The sequence below is a fragment of the Capricornis sumatraensis genome, chromosome 8, assembly GCF_032405125.1.
Source record: "Capricornis sumatraensis isolate serow.1 chromosome 8, serow.2, whole genome shotgun sequence".
Classification (NCBI taxonomy): Eukaryota; Metazoa; Chordata; class Mammalia; order Artiodactyla; family Bovidae; genus Capricornis; species Capricornis sumatraensis.
The window spans coordinates 65,466,002-65,485,967 of NC_091076.1; the positions used below are offsets into that span (position 1 = coordinate 65,466,002).

General features: G+C 52.8%; 1 protein-coding gene across 2 annotated transcripts in view; it reads left to right on the forward strand.

The window, feature by feature from the left end:
• Positions 1 to 19,212, forward strand: part of RFFL (ring finger and FYVE like domain containing E3 ubiquitin protein ligase) — a 75,138-nt gene extending 55,926 nt beyond the window's left edge. Inside the window, exons 3-7 of one of the 2 annotated variants that reach the window (XM_068977015.1) lie at positions 7,370 to 7,762; positions 11,769 to 11,852; positions 12,732 to 12,942; positions 14,116 to 14,139; positions 16,610 to 19,212. In XM_068977015.1, the coding sequence (XP_068833116.1) occupies positions 7,370 to 7,762; positions 11,769 to 11,852; positions 12,732 to 12,942; positions 14,116 to 14,139; positions 16,610 to 16,791 (894 nt within the window). In that variant the 3' untranslated portion in view covers positions 16,792 to 19,212. The remainder of the gene's footprint in view (positions 1 to 7,369; positions 7,763 to 11,768; positions 11,853 to 12,731; positions 12,943 to 14,115; positions 14,140 to 16,609) is intronic. The other variant, XM_068977016.1, reaches the window with a different exon arrangement.
• The last annotated feature ends 754 nt before the right edge of the window (positions 19,213 to 19,966 follow it).

The following is a 19,966-nucleotide window of genomic DNA, read 5'->3' on the forward strand; positions in this document are numbered from 1 at the left end:
CTGGAGCTTATTTATTTACTGTAGCCATGTTATTTAAAATCCATGACAGCAGTTTCCAGAGTAGGGGCAGGAAGTGACATTGCTGGCTGGGCCAATGGTGTGCATGGGTGTGGGCTTCCCCTCTGTCTGGGCAAGCGTACCGGGGGGGGCAGAAGGTGAGCCCTGACCTGGGAAAGAACTCTACAGAATGAGAAGTGTGCAGCCCAGAATGTGATGTTCCAGTGACGATAATGGGAAATTTGAGAAGAAAAAATACTTTCTAAACCATCTGCTGTGGGCCAGGGACTATTTTAAGTGATTTGTAGAGTTTTGGTTTCATTTAATCCTCGCAATACCTCTATGATGTAGATTTTTTGTTTCGGGTTTCTTTTTGCCGTGCCACATGGCATTTGGGATATTAATTCCCCACCTGAGGATTGAATCTGCACTTGCTGCATTGGAAGCGCAGAGTCTTAACCATCGGACCCCCAGGGACGTTCTCTGATGTAGGTTTCAGGGGCCCTGACCTCCCACTTTATGTATGAGAAACTAAGGCTTAAAGTTTAACAGTAAAAGGAAACTGTGTCTGTCAAGTTCCTGACAAATAGCTTCCTAGACATGAAAATACTCATTCTTTCCCCTCTGCTTAGGTAGTGCCCCACAACTGTGTGGTTATTAAAAGGCAGAGCCAGGATTCAAACATATGTCTCTGGCTCTCAAGTCCTCCCGCCGAAGACAGCGTGTCAGACTTTGTGCAGCTCGCAGTGTTGACCAGCCACCCCTCTGTACCTGTAAGACGGTGGAGGATGGGCAGTTTGCCTCGTCGGTCGTATTTCGCCTGTGCCTCACTGCCATGCAGGGAAGGGAGCACACAGCCAAGCTCTGTTGTCATTTGCTTGGCTGCCCCAGTCACTGAGAACTCGGCGGGAGAGGCTGCCAAAGCCAGGTGGCTGTGGCTCCGTGGGCAGGGGCGCCCCTCCTCTTACACATGGACTGAGGGGTTCAGTCCGAAAATGGAGACTGAGGTGGAGAGCAGGGGGAACTCAGGGCCATGCGGTCTCAGTGCTGCTGGGGGTGGAGACTGTGGATGGACTGAGCATCGGAGGTGATGGAAGGAGGGCCGTGGGGTCCTGTTCACGTGCCTGGCACCAAGCTAGGCATTTCAGATGCGTGGTGTCCCTGCATCCTTACACCACCCCGTGACGTTATGCTACTGTTGTGTCTTCCCATTTAACAGAAGAAGAAATTGTCCTCCTTATCTAAAGCAGTCATTTCAAGGACTCGTTAAGCACATCAGAAGTCTGTTGGATGGCCAGAGCTTGTGCTGTTTTCGTCGCTACGTTGTGAGCAGTGCTAGGAACGACCAGCAGAAGTGGCAAAGTAACTGGCAGGAAAGGAATATGGAAAACCCTTGTCTGAATGAAGCAGCATGGGAAATTCCCTGGTGGTGCAGCGGTTAGGACTCTGCACTTTCACAGTTCATTCACTCCCTGGTTGGGGAACTAAGATCCTGCAAGCCATACAACACAGACCAAAAAAAAAAGCAGCAGCGTGAATTTGCAGCTTTTTTTTAAGGTCAGTTATACTCTGGAGTGGAAATGGAGAGAAAGCACAGATAAGTGGTGATAACTTGGGAGCTTATCTGAGAGAATAGCATTGAAACATACATTACCATATGTAAAACAGGTCACCATTGGGAGTTTGACGCGTGACTCAGGGCGGCCAAAACTGGTGCTCTGTGACAACCTGGAGGGTTGGGGTGTGGAAGGGTGGGGTACAGGATAGAGAGACAAATGTTTGCCTATGGCCGATTCATACTGAGGTACGGTAAAAACAGTCACAATATTGTAAAGTAATTATCCTCCAATTAAACAAACAAACAAACAAACTTGGGAGAATCAGGAGATCTAGCACGTTTTTGACGTTGGTCAGCCAGAAGAGAGAAAGTGGATGGATGAGGGGACCGGCCCCAGAAGAAGAGGGATGGTTGGGTGGGGGTGGGAAGGTGCTTTATTTTCTTCATAGCGGTTTTCACCACCCAGCATACATGTGTTTGTGGACTGCCTGTCTTCTCAGATGATACACAGAGTAAGGGATTCTGCCGGTTTTGTCCACAAGTTTTTCCCAGTGTCTATCTAGACTGATATGATAGGTGGGCAATACAGTTTTTCAAATGAATGAATGAATGAATGAATGAATGGACTGTTGAGAAGAATTTGCAAAAGAGGAAGTAGATCAGAGAGTGTCTGCTTTCACTCTACGGCTGGCATTTCCACGCTGAAGAGTTTCACTGAGGGCCCGGTTCTGTCCCAGCAGCGTGCTAGCAGCTAGAGGTCACGCTTTTGTGGAGAGAGGGCCAAGACATAGGGCATTCCCCTGGGGGAGCTTGCTGTCTGGTTAAGGAGGCCCCCATTTACAAAGAACTAATGAGAGTCAGTTGTATAAGTTAAGTATTAGGGCACCAGGCACTGTTGGTGAATGGATCATTCTAGCCACGAAGGAAGGCTTGTTGATTGGCAAAGCAGTGGCCGAGGTAAAAGCACCAGAGGCGGAGCAGATGCAGGCTGGACCTGGGAAGAGTGCGTGGCCTGTTCCAGGGTGCAGGGGACTGGGGAGTGAGGGCAGCAAAGTTGGCCTCGGTAGTAAAGGACCAGGGCTTCTGCAGTAAGGAGCCTGTAGCCACCAGGCCACAAGGAGGCACTGAAGGGTTCTGAACAAAGCAGCGACCTGGCTGACCCTGTTTCAGGGACCGGACATGGCTTCACAAGGAGGGAGGTTTGCTGGAGCCGTAGGAGAGGCGCTAAGGCAGCTCTTGCACACCAGTGGGAAGTTCCTAGAGCCTGGTCTGGGGGAGGCCGATACCGATCCAGGCAGCTTCTATCTGGCGATCAGCTCTTTGTGCCAGAACCCTGTGAAGGAGTGGTTGTCAACCCATTTTACAGATGAAAAAGAAGAGACTCAGACACAAAGGCACTTCAGCTACTAAGATACAAGGGCACGCGACTGACAAAGACAGATGAAATGGAGGAGGAGAAGGTCGAACTGAAGAAGGCGGGGTATCAGTCTCACTAAAATAAGGCATGACACTGAGTAAACTAAGGAACTCCAGGGACTTCTCTGGTGGCTCAGCAGTTAAGACTTTGTGCTTCCACTGCAGGGGGTGTGGGTTTGAGCCCAAGTCAGTGAACTAAGATCCTGCAAGCTGCCTGGCGTGGCCAAAATTAAAAAATAAAGTAATTTTCCCCTTATTTAGTGAAAAATAGATTATTCAGTATCTACGGCGTGTTAGGTGTGCCTGGGGTGGAAAGGTAAAGATGAAGAGAGTCATCCCTCCACAGTAGGGAGCTCGAAGGCTGATGGGAAGAGGAGGGCAAAGGCGCAGCTGTGTGAGGAGGCGGGAGGAAAGCTTCTGTACCAAGAAGAAGTTTTTTTAAAAAAAGTAATTGCTTATTTTTAGTTGTACTGGTCTTTGCAGCTGCAATTGGGCTTTCTTTAGTTGTGGCGAGTGGGGGCTACCTACTCTGGTTGCGTTGCTTGGGCTCCTCTTGTTGCGGAGCACAGACTCTGGAGTGTGGCCTCAGTAGTTGGCAGCACATGGGCTCAGTAGATGCTTCACTGCATGTGGAATCTTCCTGGAGCAAGGATCGAACTTGTGTCTCCTGCAGTGGCAGGCAGATTCTCAACCCCTGGACCAACAGGCAAGTCCCAAGAAGAGCTTCTGTAGGGGGAAAGGAAGTTCCAGTTGGAAGGTAAAAGATGGTTATTGGTACAATATTTTCTTGCCACAAGGGGACGAATTAATTTTGTGTAATTCACAGTGAATTCTGTGAATGTTAAGGATGTTTTCTCCTACGAGAGTTTTGCACTTGTAATTTCATGCTTAAGTGGATCGGCATCTTATCTCAAGGGTTTGGCATTTAACAGCTGCAAGCTTTCAAAATGTCTTTTCTTGAAGTGGTTGAATTGAAATGATGACATGGATGCTCTTGTCTCTTTTTCCTTTCTTCATTGTGGTCAGTATTTGCTGAATGCTCACTGGTACAAAGCCCAGCTAGCACTAAGGACTTTATAAGAGAGGCCATGAAAAATACGGAGCCCTGGCCTCCTAGAGCTTCCAGTCTCGGAAACTGCAGGACAGGACTGGCCGGAAGCGACATATCCTGCATGTGGTTTAGCAGCAGCCCTGATGGTTTTGGAGGGGGTTTGGCGCCCAGCCTCTTTAGTTGACCAACTGGAGGAAGGGGAGGATAGGGTGGCCTGGCAGGGAGGTTGTGTTTGTAGACATGGAGAGATAATCAAGTCTCAGAGTAGAAAGAGGGGGTGGCTCCTCGGTCTTGGCCCAAGGGGAAGGGAACTAGAGGTGACTGTGTTACTGTGTGGGGTGCCTACTGCATTCTGAGGTTCACTGTGCATTAGCTCATGTGGTACCTGAGCAGCCCTTCGAGGCAGGCTGAGCATCCGAGTTTCACTTTAGTCGCTTGTTTACTATTCGGGGCTGTGCTGGGTCTTCGCTGCTGCGCGGGCTCTTCCCTAGTTGCGGTGCATGGCCTCTCATGGCGGCGGCTCCTCCTGTGGACCACGGGCTCTAGGCCCTGAGGCTCTAGAGAGCAGGCTTAGTGTAGGCACATGGGCTTAGTGGTTCTGCGGCATATGGGAGCTCCCTGGACCAGGGATCGAACCTATGTCTCCTGCATTGGCAGGCAGATTCTTGGCCACTGAGCCACCAGGGAAGTCCTGAGAACCTGGCTTTGCAGGTGAGCATCTGAGACTCTAGGAAGTTGTCTGTTTTGCACAAGTTCCCCCAGCGGGGATGCAGCCAGCCAGGACTTAATCCTAGCGTGTCCCTGCTGCCCTTTCCCTCCCAGAAGGGGCTGCCTCTCGGCAGGACGGCAGGAGGAGGGCTGAGAACGTGGGCCTGGCCTGTGCCAGGGAGCGGGGCTGGGGTGGGGGTGGCAGAGGAAGGGTGGGTCGTCAGGGGGAGCCACACGCCGGCACCCCTACCGGCCCCCATGCTCCGGGTGTCTCTGCGGGCACCCGGGCTCCTCTAGGTCGTCTTTCTCGCCACCTCACTACTCTGTGTACCATTTGCTGGAATTTATATTTGAGTGTTTCCTTTACTTGTTCTTCCAGCGTTTGTTGACAGCTGCTTTTTCCTTCTCCTTTGTTCTCTCCTGACTCTTCAAACTGGGGTTTTAGCCTCAAGTGAGCACTGCTTCCTGTCGGGTGTGTTTCAGATGCCAGGACTTCAGAGCCCCTGAGGGGTTGGAGAAGCTGGGTGGGTTGCTGTCTTTGCTTTCTGATCTGGTATCCAGTACGCTGCACACCATAGAAGACTGTTGTTTAGATCTGGCTGATGGAGCAACTCGGGGCTGTTCAGTTGTGTCAAGCGTGCTGTGATTCATGGGGTTGCAAAGAGTCAAATACAACTGAGTGACAGAACTGAACTGAAGTCTTATCAAACTGTACCAGTATAAGCAATGTTCCATGTCAGGACCTACAGCTTTATGACATGGAAGCCTTGTAATTTCACTGTGTCATCCTAAACACATCTCATCACCCACTAGAAAAGCTTTAGATGTGCCCGAACCCCCCAAATACCCCAAAACATCTCCTTTCCATCTGAGTGGTGACTGGTCCCAGAACTGTTCTAAAGCACGTGCAGCCGTGTGAACATTGTATTGTGTGGTTAGCACTGTGTGGAGAGTGAGGGAGCTTGACATGTGTCCTTCCGAGTGTCAGCAGTCACAGCCTTTGTTCGCTTCACTTTACTGCTTGAATGACACTTAGAAAAGTCTAAATATAACCCCCTCCACTCTGCATACTTCTCCTTCAGCGCCACACCAGAGGGCCTGTGATTTCGACTCTGGGAATGTGAGTCTCCTGGGCATTCTTGTTTGCTTGAACAGCTTTCTATACTTAGAAAAGAGGGGGCAGAAAGATTTAGGTTAATGCTGAAGTCACCCTAGGATGAAAAGTTGTTAATTTCTCTAAAGGGTTAGTGAGTGCCCCTCCAGGACCAGCGCTGGGGGCCCAGGGCTCACCCTTGTGGTGGTGTGTGGCCCGCTCGTGGCCGTAGGGCTCATCGGATGACCCTGTGCTCGCTCAGCCTCCGGGCCGAGGGGCCAGGAGCTGCCTCCTGGGGGCTGAGCACGCCCTCGTGCCCTGTGTTGTCCGCGATCCTGGGAGCAGCTGCTGCCAGGCGATGCCAGCTCGCCTGCCCGGCCCTCTCGTCAGCCGCCCGAGACACCCTGTACTTCCACAGACGAGAGCTCCCCCTTCGTGTCTGGAGGGCCTCCTGTCACTAAGTATTTGTCTTGGGTTTGCTCTCAGGCAGCCTCGCGCTCCCAGCACTTGGAGCCGGCCTTCCCGGGGTAGGGCGGGGGCCTGGGCCCCAGTGCCTGCAGACGGGGCCCTGGGCCGGGAGTTCCGAGAGGGAGAGCCAGGCCCTTGGCTCAGCACGGCTGGGGGCTGGCGTGGGGCTGAGTCAGTCCCATGGCTTGGTGGAAAGAGCACAAGTGTGAGCACCAAACCCAGACCCCCTCAGGTGTGGACCTCAGACCCGCTGCTCCCTGCCCGCCCTTCAGGACGCGCCTTCCTCTCTCCAGGCCGCGGACGCTCTGTCCTGGAAGCAGGGAGGCAGGAAAACACCTGCTTTCAGGGTTGCTTTCAGACCTGAATGATAAGCCAAGTCCAGCTCTGGCACATAGTAGCCCCTCAGTCGTTTAATAATATATATATTTTTGGAGTAGTAATTATCAAAGATTATAATTGTACAGTATTGAGAAGTATAGAACAAAATACAGTTATTGAAGGAGGGTTGCTCCACGATACTGATTTGAATCTTGAGTCTCATCATTGGCTTGTATTTCCTAGAAATAATAATTAAAACACTAAGCACTTATGGAAGACTCACGTGTCCGATATGCTGAGTGCATTATCTCTTAACTTTACATCAGTCCTATGAAGTAGTTGCTTTCATCACCCCCTACGTTACAGATGAGGAAACTGAGGGCCAGAGAGGCTCAGTTACAGCCCCCAAGGTGACACCACAAGAGACGGGGAGGGAGACTTCGTAAAGGCAGGGCTTTTCTTACCCTGAAGCTGTCACTCTCAGTTAGCAGCCTCTGTTTCTCTGCTGGTGAGTAGCATGAGTGGTGTGAGCCTCCAGTGGAATCCTGCCCGCGGCGCCCTGCCTGTGGCGGCCGGAGACCCGTGGGGGCCCTGCTGCCTCCAGGGGCTTTGATCCTAAACTCTGCCTGGCGGCCCGACCCCTGGGTAGAGGAGGAGCTCGGTGAAAGGGCAAGTCACAGGGGCGGTCGTGCCCAGCCCTTGTCACGCTCTGTCTTGTCCTCACGGCCTGACATGGTTTCCTTTGTCTCTCGCTCTTAAGCAGCAGACCTGCTTGGACTGTAAGAAGAACTTCTGCACGAACTGTTCGAGCCAGGTGGCTGCCGGGCCCCGCCTCTGCCTTCTCTGCCAGCGCTTCCGCGCCACGGCCTTCCGGCGGGAGGAGCTCATGAAGATGAAGGTGAAGGACCTGAGGGACTATCTCAGCCTCCACGACATCTCTACCGACATGTGCCGGGAAAAGGAGGAGCTGGTGTCCCTGGTGCTCGGCCAGCAGCCCGTCATCTCCCAGGAGGGCAGGACTCAGGTGCCCCCCTTGGGCCCCGACCTCCCCGAACAGCAGGCCTTCCTCGCCCGGCCCCACACCAGCGCCGTGCCACCTACCTCACCCGGCCTTCCATCCGCACCCCCCGGCCAGGCGCAAGGCCGGCAGCAGGTAAGGCCAGTGCGGCCTCCCCTCTCTCCAGGGCGGGCTCCGGTTCCTCTCCCCCCACGCTGTGGGAGAGGGGCTGCACAGGTGACGGGACGCCTTTCTGGAGTTTTCTGGACTTTAGACTCATGTTTGGGCTTTTCTTAGAGAAATGGATGCACGGTACTGGGTTATTGTGTTTTTCTGTTTCTTTGTAATAGGTTCCTATCCCAGTTAGTTTTAAAAAATTGGTTGTTCTAGAAACATTTTGAGAAAAATCACTGTTAGGTCTTCACATTTGGTTCTGATCAAATTACCCTCCTGCTTTCTCGCCCCATGGCCTTCTTGGGCCGACGGGGACCTCGGTCCCTCAGTGATCGTCACAAGGCACCAGGGAGAAAAAGGACCACGCAGGACTTCCCTGGTGGTCCAGCGGTCATGACTCCGAGCTTCCAGTGCAAGGGGCACAGGTTTGATCCCTGGTTGGGGAAATTCTGCGTGCCGCGTGGTGAGGCCAAAAAGAGGATGTGGAGGCGAGGCAGCGGAGGGAAACACTGTGACCGAGGCGCGGGCCCGGCCGCTCCTGCCCGCGCTGGCTGGGCTGGGGTGTGCTTGCAGGGCTGTTGAACAGTAGGCGGCCTTATCTGCATCCCAGCAGGGCCTGGGGACGGAAGGCTCCGGGCAGCACGGGGACTGAGTTATGAACCGGGCCCGGAAAGCACAGAATCGAGGATTATGTTGCTTCTACGCTGAGAAAGCCCCCCTGAAGGGAAGGTAGATGTGGAAACCAGCTGCTGCATTAGAGTGATGCCAGTGGACCTCAGGCTTCCCAGGTGACTCAGCGGTAAATAATACACCCACCGATACAGGAGACTTGGGTTCTGTCCCTGCGTCAGGAAGATCCCCTGGAGAAAGAAATGGCAACCCACCCCAGTATTCTTTCCTGGAGAATTCCATGGATAGAGGAGCCTGGTGGGCTACAGTCCATAGGGTTGCAGAGAGTCAGACACGACTTAGTGACTAAATGACATTGTTATTATCACTGAGGAGAGGGTTGCTACTACTGCTACTGCTAAGTCACTTCAGTCGTGTCCGACTCTGTGCGACCCCATAGACAGCAGCCCACCAGGCTCCCCCATCCCTGGGATTCTCCAAGCAAGAACACTGGAGTGGGCTGCCATTTCCTTCTCCAATGTATGAAAGTGAAAAGTGAAAGTGAAGTTGCTCAGTCGTGTCCGACTCTTGGCGACCCCATGGACTGCAGCCTACCAGGCTCCTCTGTCCATGGGATTTTCCCAGCAAGGGTACTGGAGTGGGGTGCCATTGCCTTCTCCAGAGGAGAGGGTTGAGGGGGGTGAAAGAGGAAAGGATAGGGTGTCAGCAAGACTTGTGTCAAGTTATAGGAAGCAAACACCCACACACTCGGTGGGGAGCAGGGGAGGACCCAGCACCGGCGAGGCAGGAGGCTTCAGCCAGAGGCCTGGGGTGGGGACGGCGGAAGTGGTGCCCCGCCTCCAGTGGGAGAGGCACTGGACAGAGGATAGGAAGTAGCTGGAAGCTGTGGGTAGCCCCAGGGGCCCCTGTAAGGTTAGGACCGACAGGATGTGGGCAGAGGGCCAGCTCTGCAGACTAGGTGCCCATGGTGGGGAGAGGGAAGGGTTGGGGGAAGAAGTGGCAGCCTCTGGCTTTCGGGTGCTGGGTCTCTAGGAACTGTTTTTCCATGTGTTCGTTTATTCAGTGAGCATGTATCCGAAGTGCCAGGATCACTGTCATCATCGGGGCGTGCTGACGTCCTGTAGCTATACTTCAGTGAGCCTTTTACTCACTGACTTGGGCAACAGTGGGAGGATTAGGACCTAGGAGATCCAGTTTCCAGCTGGGCACTGACTCTCAGGTCACTTGGGGGAGGTTTGAGCCTTTAACAAGGTGATGAGGTTAGTAATCCAGGCCACTTTGGCTCCTGCCAGGATGTGGGGACGACTGACTGGCAGCGTGACCCCACGTCTGAAGGGCTTTGAGCCGCCAGAGCCGGCATGCGCCAGTGTCGTCGTCTCCCACACAGGATGTGGAGGGCTGCCGTCTCCTGTTCTGGTCCCCGCCTCTGCTGGGACGGGGCCCCTGCTTCAGCTCTGACGAGCACTGAGCCAAAAAGGCCGCTGTGGTCGCAAGCTTCAGCTGCAGGACACGCACGCAGCTCCCTCATCGGCCTGAGCTGGCTTTCTCCCCAGCGCGGTCTGGGGCTTCACTCTCCCTCGGCTCTGCTCTGTCTGCTGGACAGGCTGGGCCTCCTGCCGTGACTTCCTCCCTTTGCTTGCTCCAGGGTTTTCTCTCTGTTTATGGGGAGTCAGGAGAGTGCCTCGAGGAAATTTTCTCTTTTTCCCTGAAGGAACCTTTAGGTGGGTTCCTTTCATTAATCAGAAGTTGCAGACTGCACGCGTAGGTCACACCGTGTACCAGGGCTCATTGGGTGCTTCTCCTCTGATGTTTCCAGAAGGCCTTCAGGTCAGCTCACATCCCCTGTTCTGGTGAGGCCTGCATTTTGCCAGCCAGAAAAATAGGGCAAGCGCAGTAACTCGTGCGGGGCTGCCTGACGGTTCTGCAGCGAGCGGCGCGCAGGCTGTGTGTCTGCTGGCAGCAGCGCTCACCTCACCAGGGCCCCTTCCTGTGCCTGTAACCCCCTGGCAGTAGTTGCTAGTGAAGGAAGCACATGGAATAAAGCCAACTGCAGACAGACACTCACTGTAGATTAGGGCTCAGCCAGTGGACATCCTGAAAAGACAGGAGCATACTTTGCAGCACAAAAGAGTTTCTCTTTTGTGGAAAAGAGAAGACATACAGAAACTGTCTGCTTAGGAAAAGGTTAGGCTCTGAATGGCTTCTTGTAACTCCAAGGTGACACCAGGAGGCCGGTGGGTACCACACTGACGTAAAGCTAAGAGAAAACTGGACGTTGTCTGGGAAGCATCTCTGCCCACATGTGCTGTGTACAGGAGCTTATCGTCACTTGGCATTTTTGGTGACGGTTGTTATTTCTACTCTTCATTTCTGTGTGGTTGCGTGCCTTTTCTTAATTAGCTCCATATTATGCATTCTAACCTGAGGTGAGCAGCGGGGGCCAGTGAGTGACTGGTTTCCCGGGTTGTCCCTTTGCTGGTTCTCTGAAGAGTCCAGTGGAAAAGGCCTGTGAGCTCGGACACCTCTTTGCTCTGGGCTCCCCCCAGACCCTTCGCCTGTTTGGGAGCAGTGGGTGGAGAGGATCTAGGAAGGGATTTTTGTGGCTTAAATGGTGATGGGATTAGGTGGCTCCCAGTTCTGACTACTCTGGCAAAACCAGAGGAAACCTTTTGAGAGGTTAGAATTCTAAGCCGAATGAAACTTCTTAAGCATAGGCATTAATTAGTCTTATATAGTCTCAGGCTAATAGACTATTTGATGCCTTAAAATAATTTTTGACTGGGTTTCAAGACAGCTCTTAGTAATAGTCTGCCCTACTGGTTGGAGCATATTTCTAGAATTTCTAATGAGAGGAGCGACTAGCCAGAAGAGAGAGGGGTGGGGTGGTGAGGGTCTGGAAACTTTGATTTCATCTGGGCCAGATGAGGAAGCCGGGGAGATTTCGTGTGGCAGAAGCGAAGACATAGTTTGAACAGTTGGGGAGAAAAGAGTTGACACGGGTCTGGGTGCAAAACCAGGGATGGCGGGCAGAAGTTGTAGGGTTGGCATTGTGGCGTGTCAGGAACGGACTTGACGGTGGTCCGGCAGAGGAGCGGCCGTGGGATCTTCCTTCCACTCGGAGTGTGCAAGCTGAGCCGACACTGACGGTGAGTGGCAGTTAATGCCATCCTGGCTAGAGTTGAAATATATGCATATCGCTTCCCTGCCTGACAGAGTCAGGCTTCTATAATGCTGTTATGCGAGACTCCAGGTTCCCGGGGAGATGAGAATGCATTTGGATATGGCATGAGCTGGCAAGAGCCCCATGCCATCCGTGGGACAGCTCTGTGGATGTGACGGCATCTTTCTGTCCCCACAGGCCAATGGCCATGTGTCTCAGGACCAAGAGGAGCCCGTCTACCTGGAGCGCACGGCCAGAGCCCCTACTGAGGACGAGACCCAGGTGGGCCCTGTGGGGTCTGTGCCTCCGCCTTTGCTCTCACCGCTGTTCTCGTCAGGACCCTCTGGGCGGCCTCACGGGAGAGAGGGGAGGAGCAGGCTGTGGTGACAGTCCTGAAATCCTGTCTGCGGGGGCGGCGTTTAGTGTGAGCATTCCAGGTGAACCTTGGGAGCGTCCGTGTCCCAGTGGAGGCTGCGGAGCGGCCCAGCCCGTTGGTTTCCAGTCTGCTGACTTGCTGAGAGCAGCTGGAGGGCAGGCTCCTGGCGCCGCTGAGCCAGTCTTGTTCTTCTCCTCTGCTTCCCAGCACACAGTGGCCATTGTCAGGGGAAGGAGGTCAGATAATCAGGAGGGAAAGATGAGAGGGCACTGCTGTGAGGCCGCAGAGCTGTGGTCTCCAGTGTGCAGAGAGGATGCTTGTGCGGGAAGCAGGCTTCTGTGGGAAAGCAGAACTCTCTCCAGGTGAGAAAGACCCAGACCACGTGCGGTAGTTTCTCGTGCTGCCTCGTTTTAATATCCATGGGAAGCCTGGGGCAGACGGGCTCAGGGAGGTGAGCATCGTGCCCGGTGCTGCTCAGCATCAGTCAGTGGAGCAATCGGGATCCAAAACCTCTTGCCTCAGCTGGTGCTGCTCCTCCCGCCCAGCCACTGAGGGTGGGGCTGTTGCCGGCTGGGCCTGAGCACAGCTCTCGGGGCAGGAAGAGACGGAGGTCTGTCTTGTGATGCATAGCTGGCGCCATGTAATCCTCCATATGCCCCCATTCCTGCTTCCCTTGAGGCCAGTCACCAAAAGCACAGAGTGATGAGAGCTCTGGGGTCCTGAAAGTGAGAGCCGGGGCGGGGGCGGGGGAGTGGAGCCCACCCATCCCATCTTTGCCTTCGCAGTCCGTCGACTCAGAGGACAGCTTTGTCCCAGGCCGGAGGGCCTCTCTGTCTGACCTGACTGACCTGGAGGACATCGAAGGTCTCACCGTGCGACAGCTCAAGGAGATCCTGGCTCGCAACTTCGTCAACTACAAGGGCTGCTGTGAGAAGTGGGAACTGATGGAGAGGGTGACGCGGCTGTACAAGGACCAGAAGGGACTCCAGCACCTGGGTGAGGGGCCGTGCCTGCGGCAGCGGCATAGAGCTGCAGGGCACCTGTTGCCGCGCGTTAGAGGCCACAGCGACCCCACTCCATTCCCATGCTTCAGCCGAGGAAGGGGCCACCCTGCGCATTTGCGTCGTCTAATAACAACTGTCCTTTGGAGCTGATGCCCGGGTGGGGGTCAGGCATCGTGTGTATGTATTTAATCCTCAGGGCAGCCTGTGAAATAGGCCTTGTTAGCATCTTCCCTTCACTGGAGAGCCTAGATTGGCCCTGAGGATTTCTGGGTCTAAGTCCATGGCCCTTCCCGCTGTATGTCGCCCCGTCAGACTCATCACTGCCTTTGGCCGTGCTCAAACTCTGTACACAAGGTACTGGCACCCTGTGTGTGTCCTGCCTGCCCCGGGGCTGTTCATTTTCCAAAGCATTTGCCATGGTATCATTTTCAGTGATGCAGAATAAAACAAGGTCTGTGGTCAAATGAGTTTGGGGAAGAAAAAAACTTGGTATTATGTCCGTGCTGCTGATTTGTGGTAAGATGAAGACTGTACCAGTCAAGGCAGAGAAGCCCTGCAGGCGAGAGATGAGTCTAGCTGTCTGGAACTCTGCATTTCCTGAAATGACTTCACCTAGTCGCTCCCCAGCTGATGGGCTCCTGCAGGTCAATGTTGTGCTGACTTGCCTGCTCACGGTGGTTGAAGTCAGATTCAGGTTCTCCTCTCCCAGGAGCTCAGATTCATCAGAGTTAGGGGACATCTACCTGGTCACCTGATCACAGGCTCTTCCCTTTTGGATGGTCCCCAGAACCTCCAAATGAGGGACGAGGAGATGGCTCCTCTGGGGAGTCACACCCAGACTCCCTGGCCAACCAGGGCAGACTGTTCCTCCTTTCTTGACTTTAACTCCGGCTTCCGAAGTGATAGAAGAAAAGAACACTGAGCTTGTGCAATCTCCTTCCTGCCTGGCACTTTTGTTCACGGCAAAGCAGTGGAAGCCCTTATTCTAAGACTAGACCAGACACCCCAGCAGGGGCGGTGGGTGAGTCTCCCGTGTGTGGAGGGTCTGAGGAGGGTGGCCTGGTTCCCAGCAGGAGAGCAGTCTGAGTTTGGAAGTGAAGCCAGGGTGGCTGGATGCTTTCCTTGATGTCACATATTCAGACACCTTCTTTCCTTCCCTCTGCAGTGTGCAGCGCTGAAGACCAAAACGGTACGTGGCTGTTCCTGTTTGCTATCGGGCTGAGGCCCTTCACTCTCCTCTGCTTCCTCCCCATCAGCCTTTGCTCCTGTTAGCCGTCTGAGAACTCTGAGCATATCCACATCCTGGCGGGGGAGCGGTACTGGGGGGGATGTTCCCTGGGAACCAGGACTCCTCAGCATCTTTAGAAATTCCCATCCCCGTCCCTGCGAAGGGAGGAGTGGCAGGACACCTCGGGCAGCCTGATCTGCAGGCCTCTGGTTGTCAGAGCTCAGAAGCCAGCCTGTGTAAAATCTTTGGCAAAGCCAAGGGCTGGCACTTCTGGTCATTGCCCATAGTCCTGGGGCTCAGGCACCATAGCTTTTACTCCATCTTGGTCTGTGTGGGAGGGTCTCTGTGTGTACCTTCAGGGAAATCACTTGGGATGTTCATCAGCTTCTGGTACCAACTGAAAAGCACGGGTGGTGAGCTAAGAGCCTTGTATGTATAGCGTGTTTCGTGGCACTCAGCTGCCATGTACCAACCTGTATGTTAAAGACCACCCACAGGTCTCTGGGCACCCCCAGAATGCACTGCAGGAATCTGACTGCAGATACAGTCACTCTAAAACATGCTAGACCTTTTTCTGAAAGCCTCAAGGCTATACAGCCATTTTACTAAGTGACAAATTTGGAGTGTGTTCTGAAAAACTTTTAAAGTGCTTTTCAGGCCCCTACACTACTCTGAGAACATCCTTTCTTGGGGAAGAGCTCTCACCATATTGCTCAGAATGGGGCACGGTCTTCTGGCTGATACATTCCCAAGAGCTGAGCATTTGGAGTTCTAGACCCTCACCTGATACCAAAGTTTGACCATCCACTTGGGGTCTTTCTGATTCCCTGGGAGAATGCTGGCAACTGAGTTAATGAATTTGTTAATCTTGACAGAAGTAATCTGTAATGAAACTCTGTAAATTACACCAGCCCATCTATATATTTATGGATGAGCTGTTTATATAGCTCATACCTATTATATATATAAGTATTCCTATTTATATTTATAGGTGTTTATATAGTTCAGTTGTTTCCAAATGTTCCCTGTTAGGGCCACCAGCTCCTCACAGGAGTAAATAGGTTTCACTGCCTCACAGCCTGACTTTCTGAATAATCCAAGGAACAGGTAAAGAAAGCGCAGGAACAGTGGAGTATGAGAGCTCCCTGTGGGACCTAGAGGCGGCTGTTATAAGACCAGTTCCCTGTTTATGGCTACCTGATTCAGGCTGCCATTTAAAACATGCTGGGAAGCTTGGGTTTGGGGACATGAAGGTTTTTCTGTTCCTACAGCTGACCCCGGATGTAGGTCATGCCGACTGTGTCTTCCCACTCGCACAAGCCAGTTAGCCTTGTTGAGAACTGTGCACTGAGCAGTTAGTACTGTCTTCGCAGCCCCTGCCCTCAGGCCACTTTCCTAGAAGCCAGCCTGCCTGGATTTGAATCTCTGGGCAAGCTATTTAACCCTTTGGTCGCACTTGCCTCACCTATAAAACGAGTAACGAGAGCACCTACTTCACAGCTTCTGTTGGGGCTTCCCAGTGGCTCAGTAGTGAAGAATCTGCCTGCCAGTGCAGGAGACGTGGGTTCAATCCCTGGGTCAGGAAGGTCCCCTGGAGGTGGAAGTGACAACCTGCTCCAGTATTCTTGCCTGGAGAATTCCATTTACAGAGAAACCTGTCTGGCTATAGTCCATGGGGTCACAAAGAGTCAGACTAACATGTTCCCCTTCACCTCAGGACTGGTTTCCGGCATTCAAGATGACTATCAGCCCTCAGAGCACACAGTAGATACTAAGTATATTATTATCTCAATAGAAATTGATTCCATTTGTTGAATTTAGGAGCCCGTCTGCTAGTCGGGGAGACAAGGAGCAAACTCACAAATTCTGAAAGCACTGAGCAGCAGTCACAGTGGTGTGGATGAAGTGTGTGTGGGAGGCAGAGAGGAGGGAGCCATAGTCTCTGCTGGGCTCTGGCACCACGGCGTCTCCTCCGGGGAAGCAGGCCGTGGCATGGCTGGGGCCCTGCAATCCTTGGCTTTCTTTATTCAGTTGGGGGTATGTTTACAGAGGAGTCGCATGATCCTTCATGAGCCGTTCGTTACAACTCTGTTGGTACCTAAACTCTTCTCAGCCAGTTTTATATCTTTTCAGCACGTTCTGCCTCAGGGAATATCGAGTCCCTCCGTGGCACTCCCTGGCTTTATTACAGCCTCAGTTGTCTGAACGTTACTTCTTTTTAAGCTTTGAGGCCTTTGCCTTAAACATCTCATGTTCTGGGAAGTCTTTGATCTACAAGTACTCGACTCTTCAAACCTATAGCCTAACCTGTGGAGGTGCAGATTAAACAAGCAGGTGGAGCTAGTTCCTGGGGAGGTGCTTCCTTCTCCCTGAGGGGAGTGTGTGGATCTGGGGGCTGCGCCCCTTACTCTCCTCTCTGCTCTGTGTCCAGGGGGAGCAGTGCCGTCCAGCCTGGAGGAGAACGTGTGTCGGATCTGCATGGACTCGCCCATTGACTGCGTTCTGCTGGAGTGCGGCCACATGGTCACCTGCACCAAGTGCGGCAAGCGCATGAACGAGTGCCCCATCTGCCGGCAGTACGTGATCCGAGCCGTGCACGTCTTCCGATCCTGAGGGCCCGTGCCAGCTTCTGCAGTGCCTTACAGGGACAGAGATCCAGGTGTCTGGGCCCACGGTTGGCCGGCTTGCAGACGGGCAAGCTAACCAGAACATGCGCAGTGTTCCCAAGACCAGGGCGAGCAAGGATGCTGTGTCATCTCTGGGCATGCCTGGTCTTGCTTCAGAGGTACACTGTGCGCTGGCTGAGCCCCAGGCCAGTGGAAACTGGTACAGATCGCACAGGCCAGTCCCTGTTGTGGTGATCTTGGGGTGACGATGGTAACTGGTGGAGAGGACTTTCCAGAATTTTGACTGTATCTTCCTCCCTTCCTCTGCAAACCTAAACAGTCTCACCCTTCCTCCTGTAGCCCGCCCATCCCCCTGAGCGGCGTTCCTCGGTTTCACCCACCATGAGTCCTGGTGGGAACGGCTCTCTTCCTCCCCGGCACACCTGGATTCATTTCTGGTCTCTGTGGCTCTCTGTGCTTTAACCGACCTTTGCTAAAGTCTCTTGATACCTTACCTAAAATCCATTTGTTTCTTTAGACCAAAAAGATGGTAGCTTACCAGACCAATAGTGATCCTCCTAGGGACAGAAATTTGTACCAGTAAACTTATTTCTGGTGAGAAATGAAACGCAAATGCGATTGGAAAACCTTAAGTCATTAAGAATTGCTTCCTTAAGTGCTGGGATGGGAAGCTATCCCTCTCCTGAGCTGACCTTGGGAGTCAGCAAAGCGTCTGGCTTTCAGACTGCTGGGAGATTCCAGTCTGAAGGACAGTACGTGGGTCACCTCTGCTTCTCCTCCTGGGGTCTGACTTTGTGCCAGCCTGTTTTAGTTGATGAGGAAAAGGGAGAGCGTTGGGTGCAAACAGTGGCTCTCTGCTTGGCTTTGACGTCTCCAGTGGACAGCCTTAAACCACTTTCCCCTGAGCATGAGGTCCCTCTTGCCCATGGAGGTTTTAAACATGGTTTCACTTGAAGACACGGAGACTTAGGCAAAGGGCCTTATTCTGCTCCAGTCAGACAAGCATGTAAGACCGAGCACTCAGAGGTATGAGCCCTTGAGCAGACAGCTGCACGTCTCTGTTCCCCAGCTTGGGAGGGACTCCCAACTCCCACTTCCTTTCTCAGCCTGCTGCTTTAGGGGCAGGTCAGGAAGCAGCATTCCCTTGGCTCTTTAGGAAGGGCCGTGCAGTGAGTGAGTCTTGTTCTTGAGCCGTCTCAGGGTCTCTCCACCACTGGAAGAGCTCAAGTTTGCTGGAGAAGCTTAGCCAAGCACAAACATACATGCTGTGCACTATCCGAAGAGCTGTGTGTGCCGCCATTACCGTTGGACATTACCGCTCTGCACACCCTCAGACAGCTGAGGGCTTTGGCAGTCACCCCTGCCCCTCCCCTTTGCAGCTGAGCTCTCTCAGACCAGAAGAACCAATCATGACTTTGGAAAGCCTGTAAGGGCACCTGTTGGTTGGTACAGGATATGCTTAATGCTTTCTCTCCACCAACCACTAAACCACCTACCTTGACATTATACCAAGTCCTAGATAGTTTGATTCCGGGCTACAGCCTTTGTAGGAACTGGGGGTGGGAGGTGGGGGGTGGCGGATGGAGATTTCCCGGTAAAGATACCATCTTTCTGCTGGACAGTAAATACTATAGTTTACGGTGCCTACCAGTTTAACAAAGAATTCAGCTCCTCCTTAGTTCCACTGTGAAACAAACAGGTCTGCACATAGCAGCTCAGCTACAACCTAGCAATAACTTCAGGGCAGAAGCTGGCTGTTTCCCTGCTTAAAACTTGTTTTCTCTGCTGAGGCCTTACCACTCCCTACCTCCCAGTTTCCCTCTTAGACATGAGTTAACAATATCCTGATGGTTGGTTTGTAACCTCAGCCAGAATCAGAACTGAAGGCATTTACTCATCTAGGAGAAAGAATTTGCCTTTAAGTCTTCTAATCTCTTTTGGTGAAGGTTTCCATTTAGAAAAAAGGTGTTAAAACAACCTAACCCTAACCGCCGGCCCCCCCCCGCCCCCGCCCCTTCCCACTTTGTATCTTCTTTATTACTACACCAAATAAAGGCTGGGAATTCTTAAGATCCCATTTCAGTTACTATCTAACCTAGGTAGCAAACTTGATTTTCATCCTTGGATGCTCTCTCCTGCCCCTCATGGATCCTTAGTCTTAATTACCATGGAAACATCTAATTCTTCCATTGTCCCATGGCTTTTGCTGATTGTTCTGAGATTTCAGTTGTGACTTGTTTTAAAAGACAGGACAGCTGACTGGTTCATAATACATTGGAATAGCTGGATCCAAACTAGAAAGAATAAGCTGTACAGGAATTAGTGCTCAATGCATATTGTATAAATTTGTTGAAACCTTTTGGACGTGAATGTGTTATTTCAAGTGGCTTATATTTTCTCAGACTTACTTGGGTGTTAGACCAAACCCAAATGTGTATTTTTTGTTACAGAGCTCTGCTTTATAATTTTGTAATAAAGTTTCAACATAGATGCCTGTCCGATCTGGTGTGAGGACGCCAGAGGTCTGATAGTTAAGACTGACATGAGTTCACAAGCCACAGGCTAATCCCAGGCGGTATGCACATAGGCCTGCTCTTGTGAGACTGCGTTATTTTTGGAGATGCTTGGGTCATGTGGCCTTGGACATGGGAAAGCCTAGTAGAGGATGGGAACTGGGCAGGAAAAAGGACCAAGCCCAGATAGCAGCATCAACTGAGTTCAGCCATGGACACCGATCTGGTAGAAGCAGACCTTAAAGATGTGGGTGGGAAGGAGTCTGAGGCCAGCTGGGGTGCCCTGGCGTCTGCAGGTGACCCTGGGAGATGGCTGGAGTTGTGCAAACAGCTGTGTTGGCTGGACTGTGGCTCAGAGGTTGGCCTGGCCTCGAGGGCAGGGTGCCCTGTGTCTCCATGCAGGTCGGTATGCCTGTCAGACCAGGTGCACAGGGGAGGGGACTCCTGAGAGCACAGCCTTTGGGAGAGCCGGACTGAGTGCAGATCTGCCCTGTGACTGGAGCAGGAAGGGATCTTGCCCAAAGGGCGCAGAGGCTCAAGGCTGAGCCACAGCACTTTGTCCTCGTTGTTCTGGGAGGCTGACCCGTTCAGCACCCAGGGTGACCTCTTGCCTGCTGCCAACCAGCAAGTAAACAAAGGCTCAAAGGA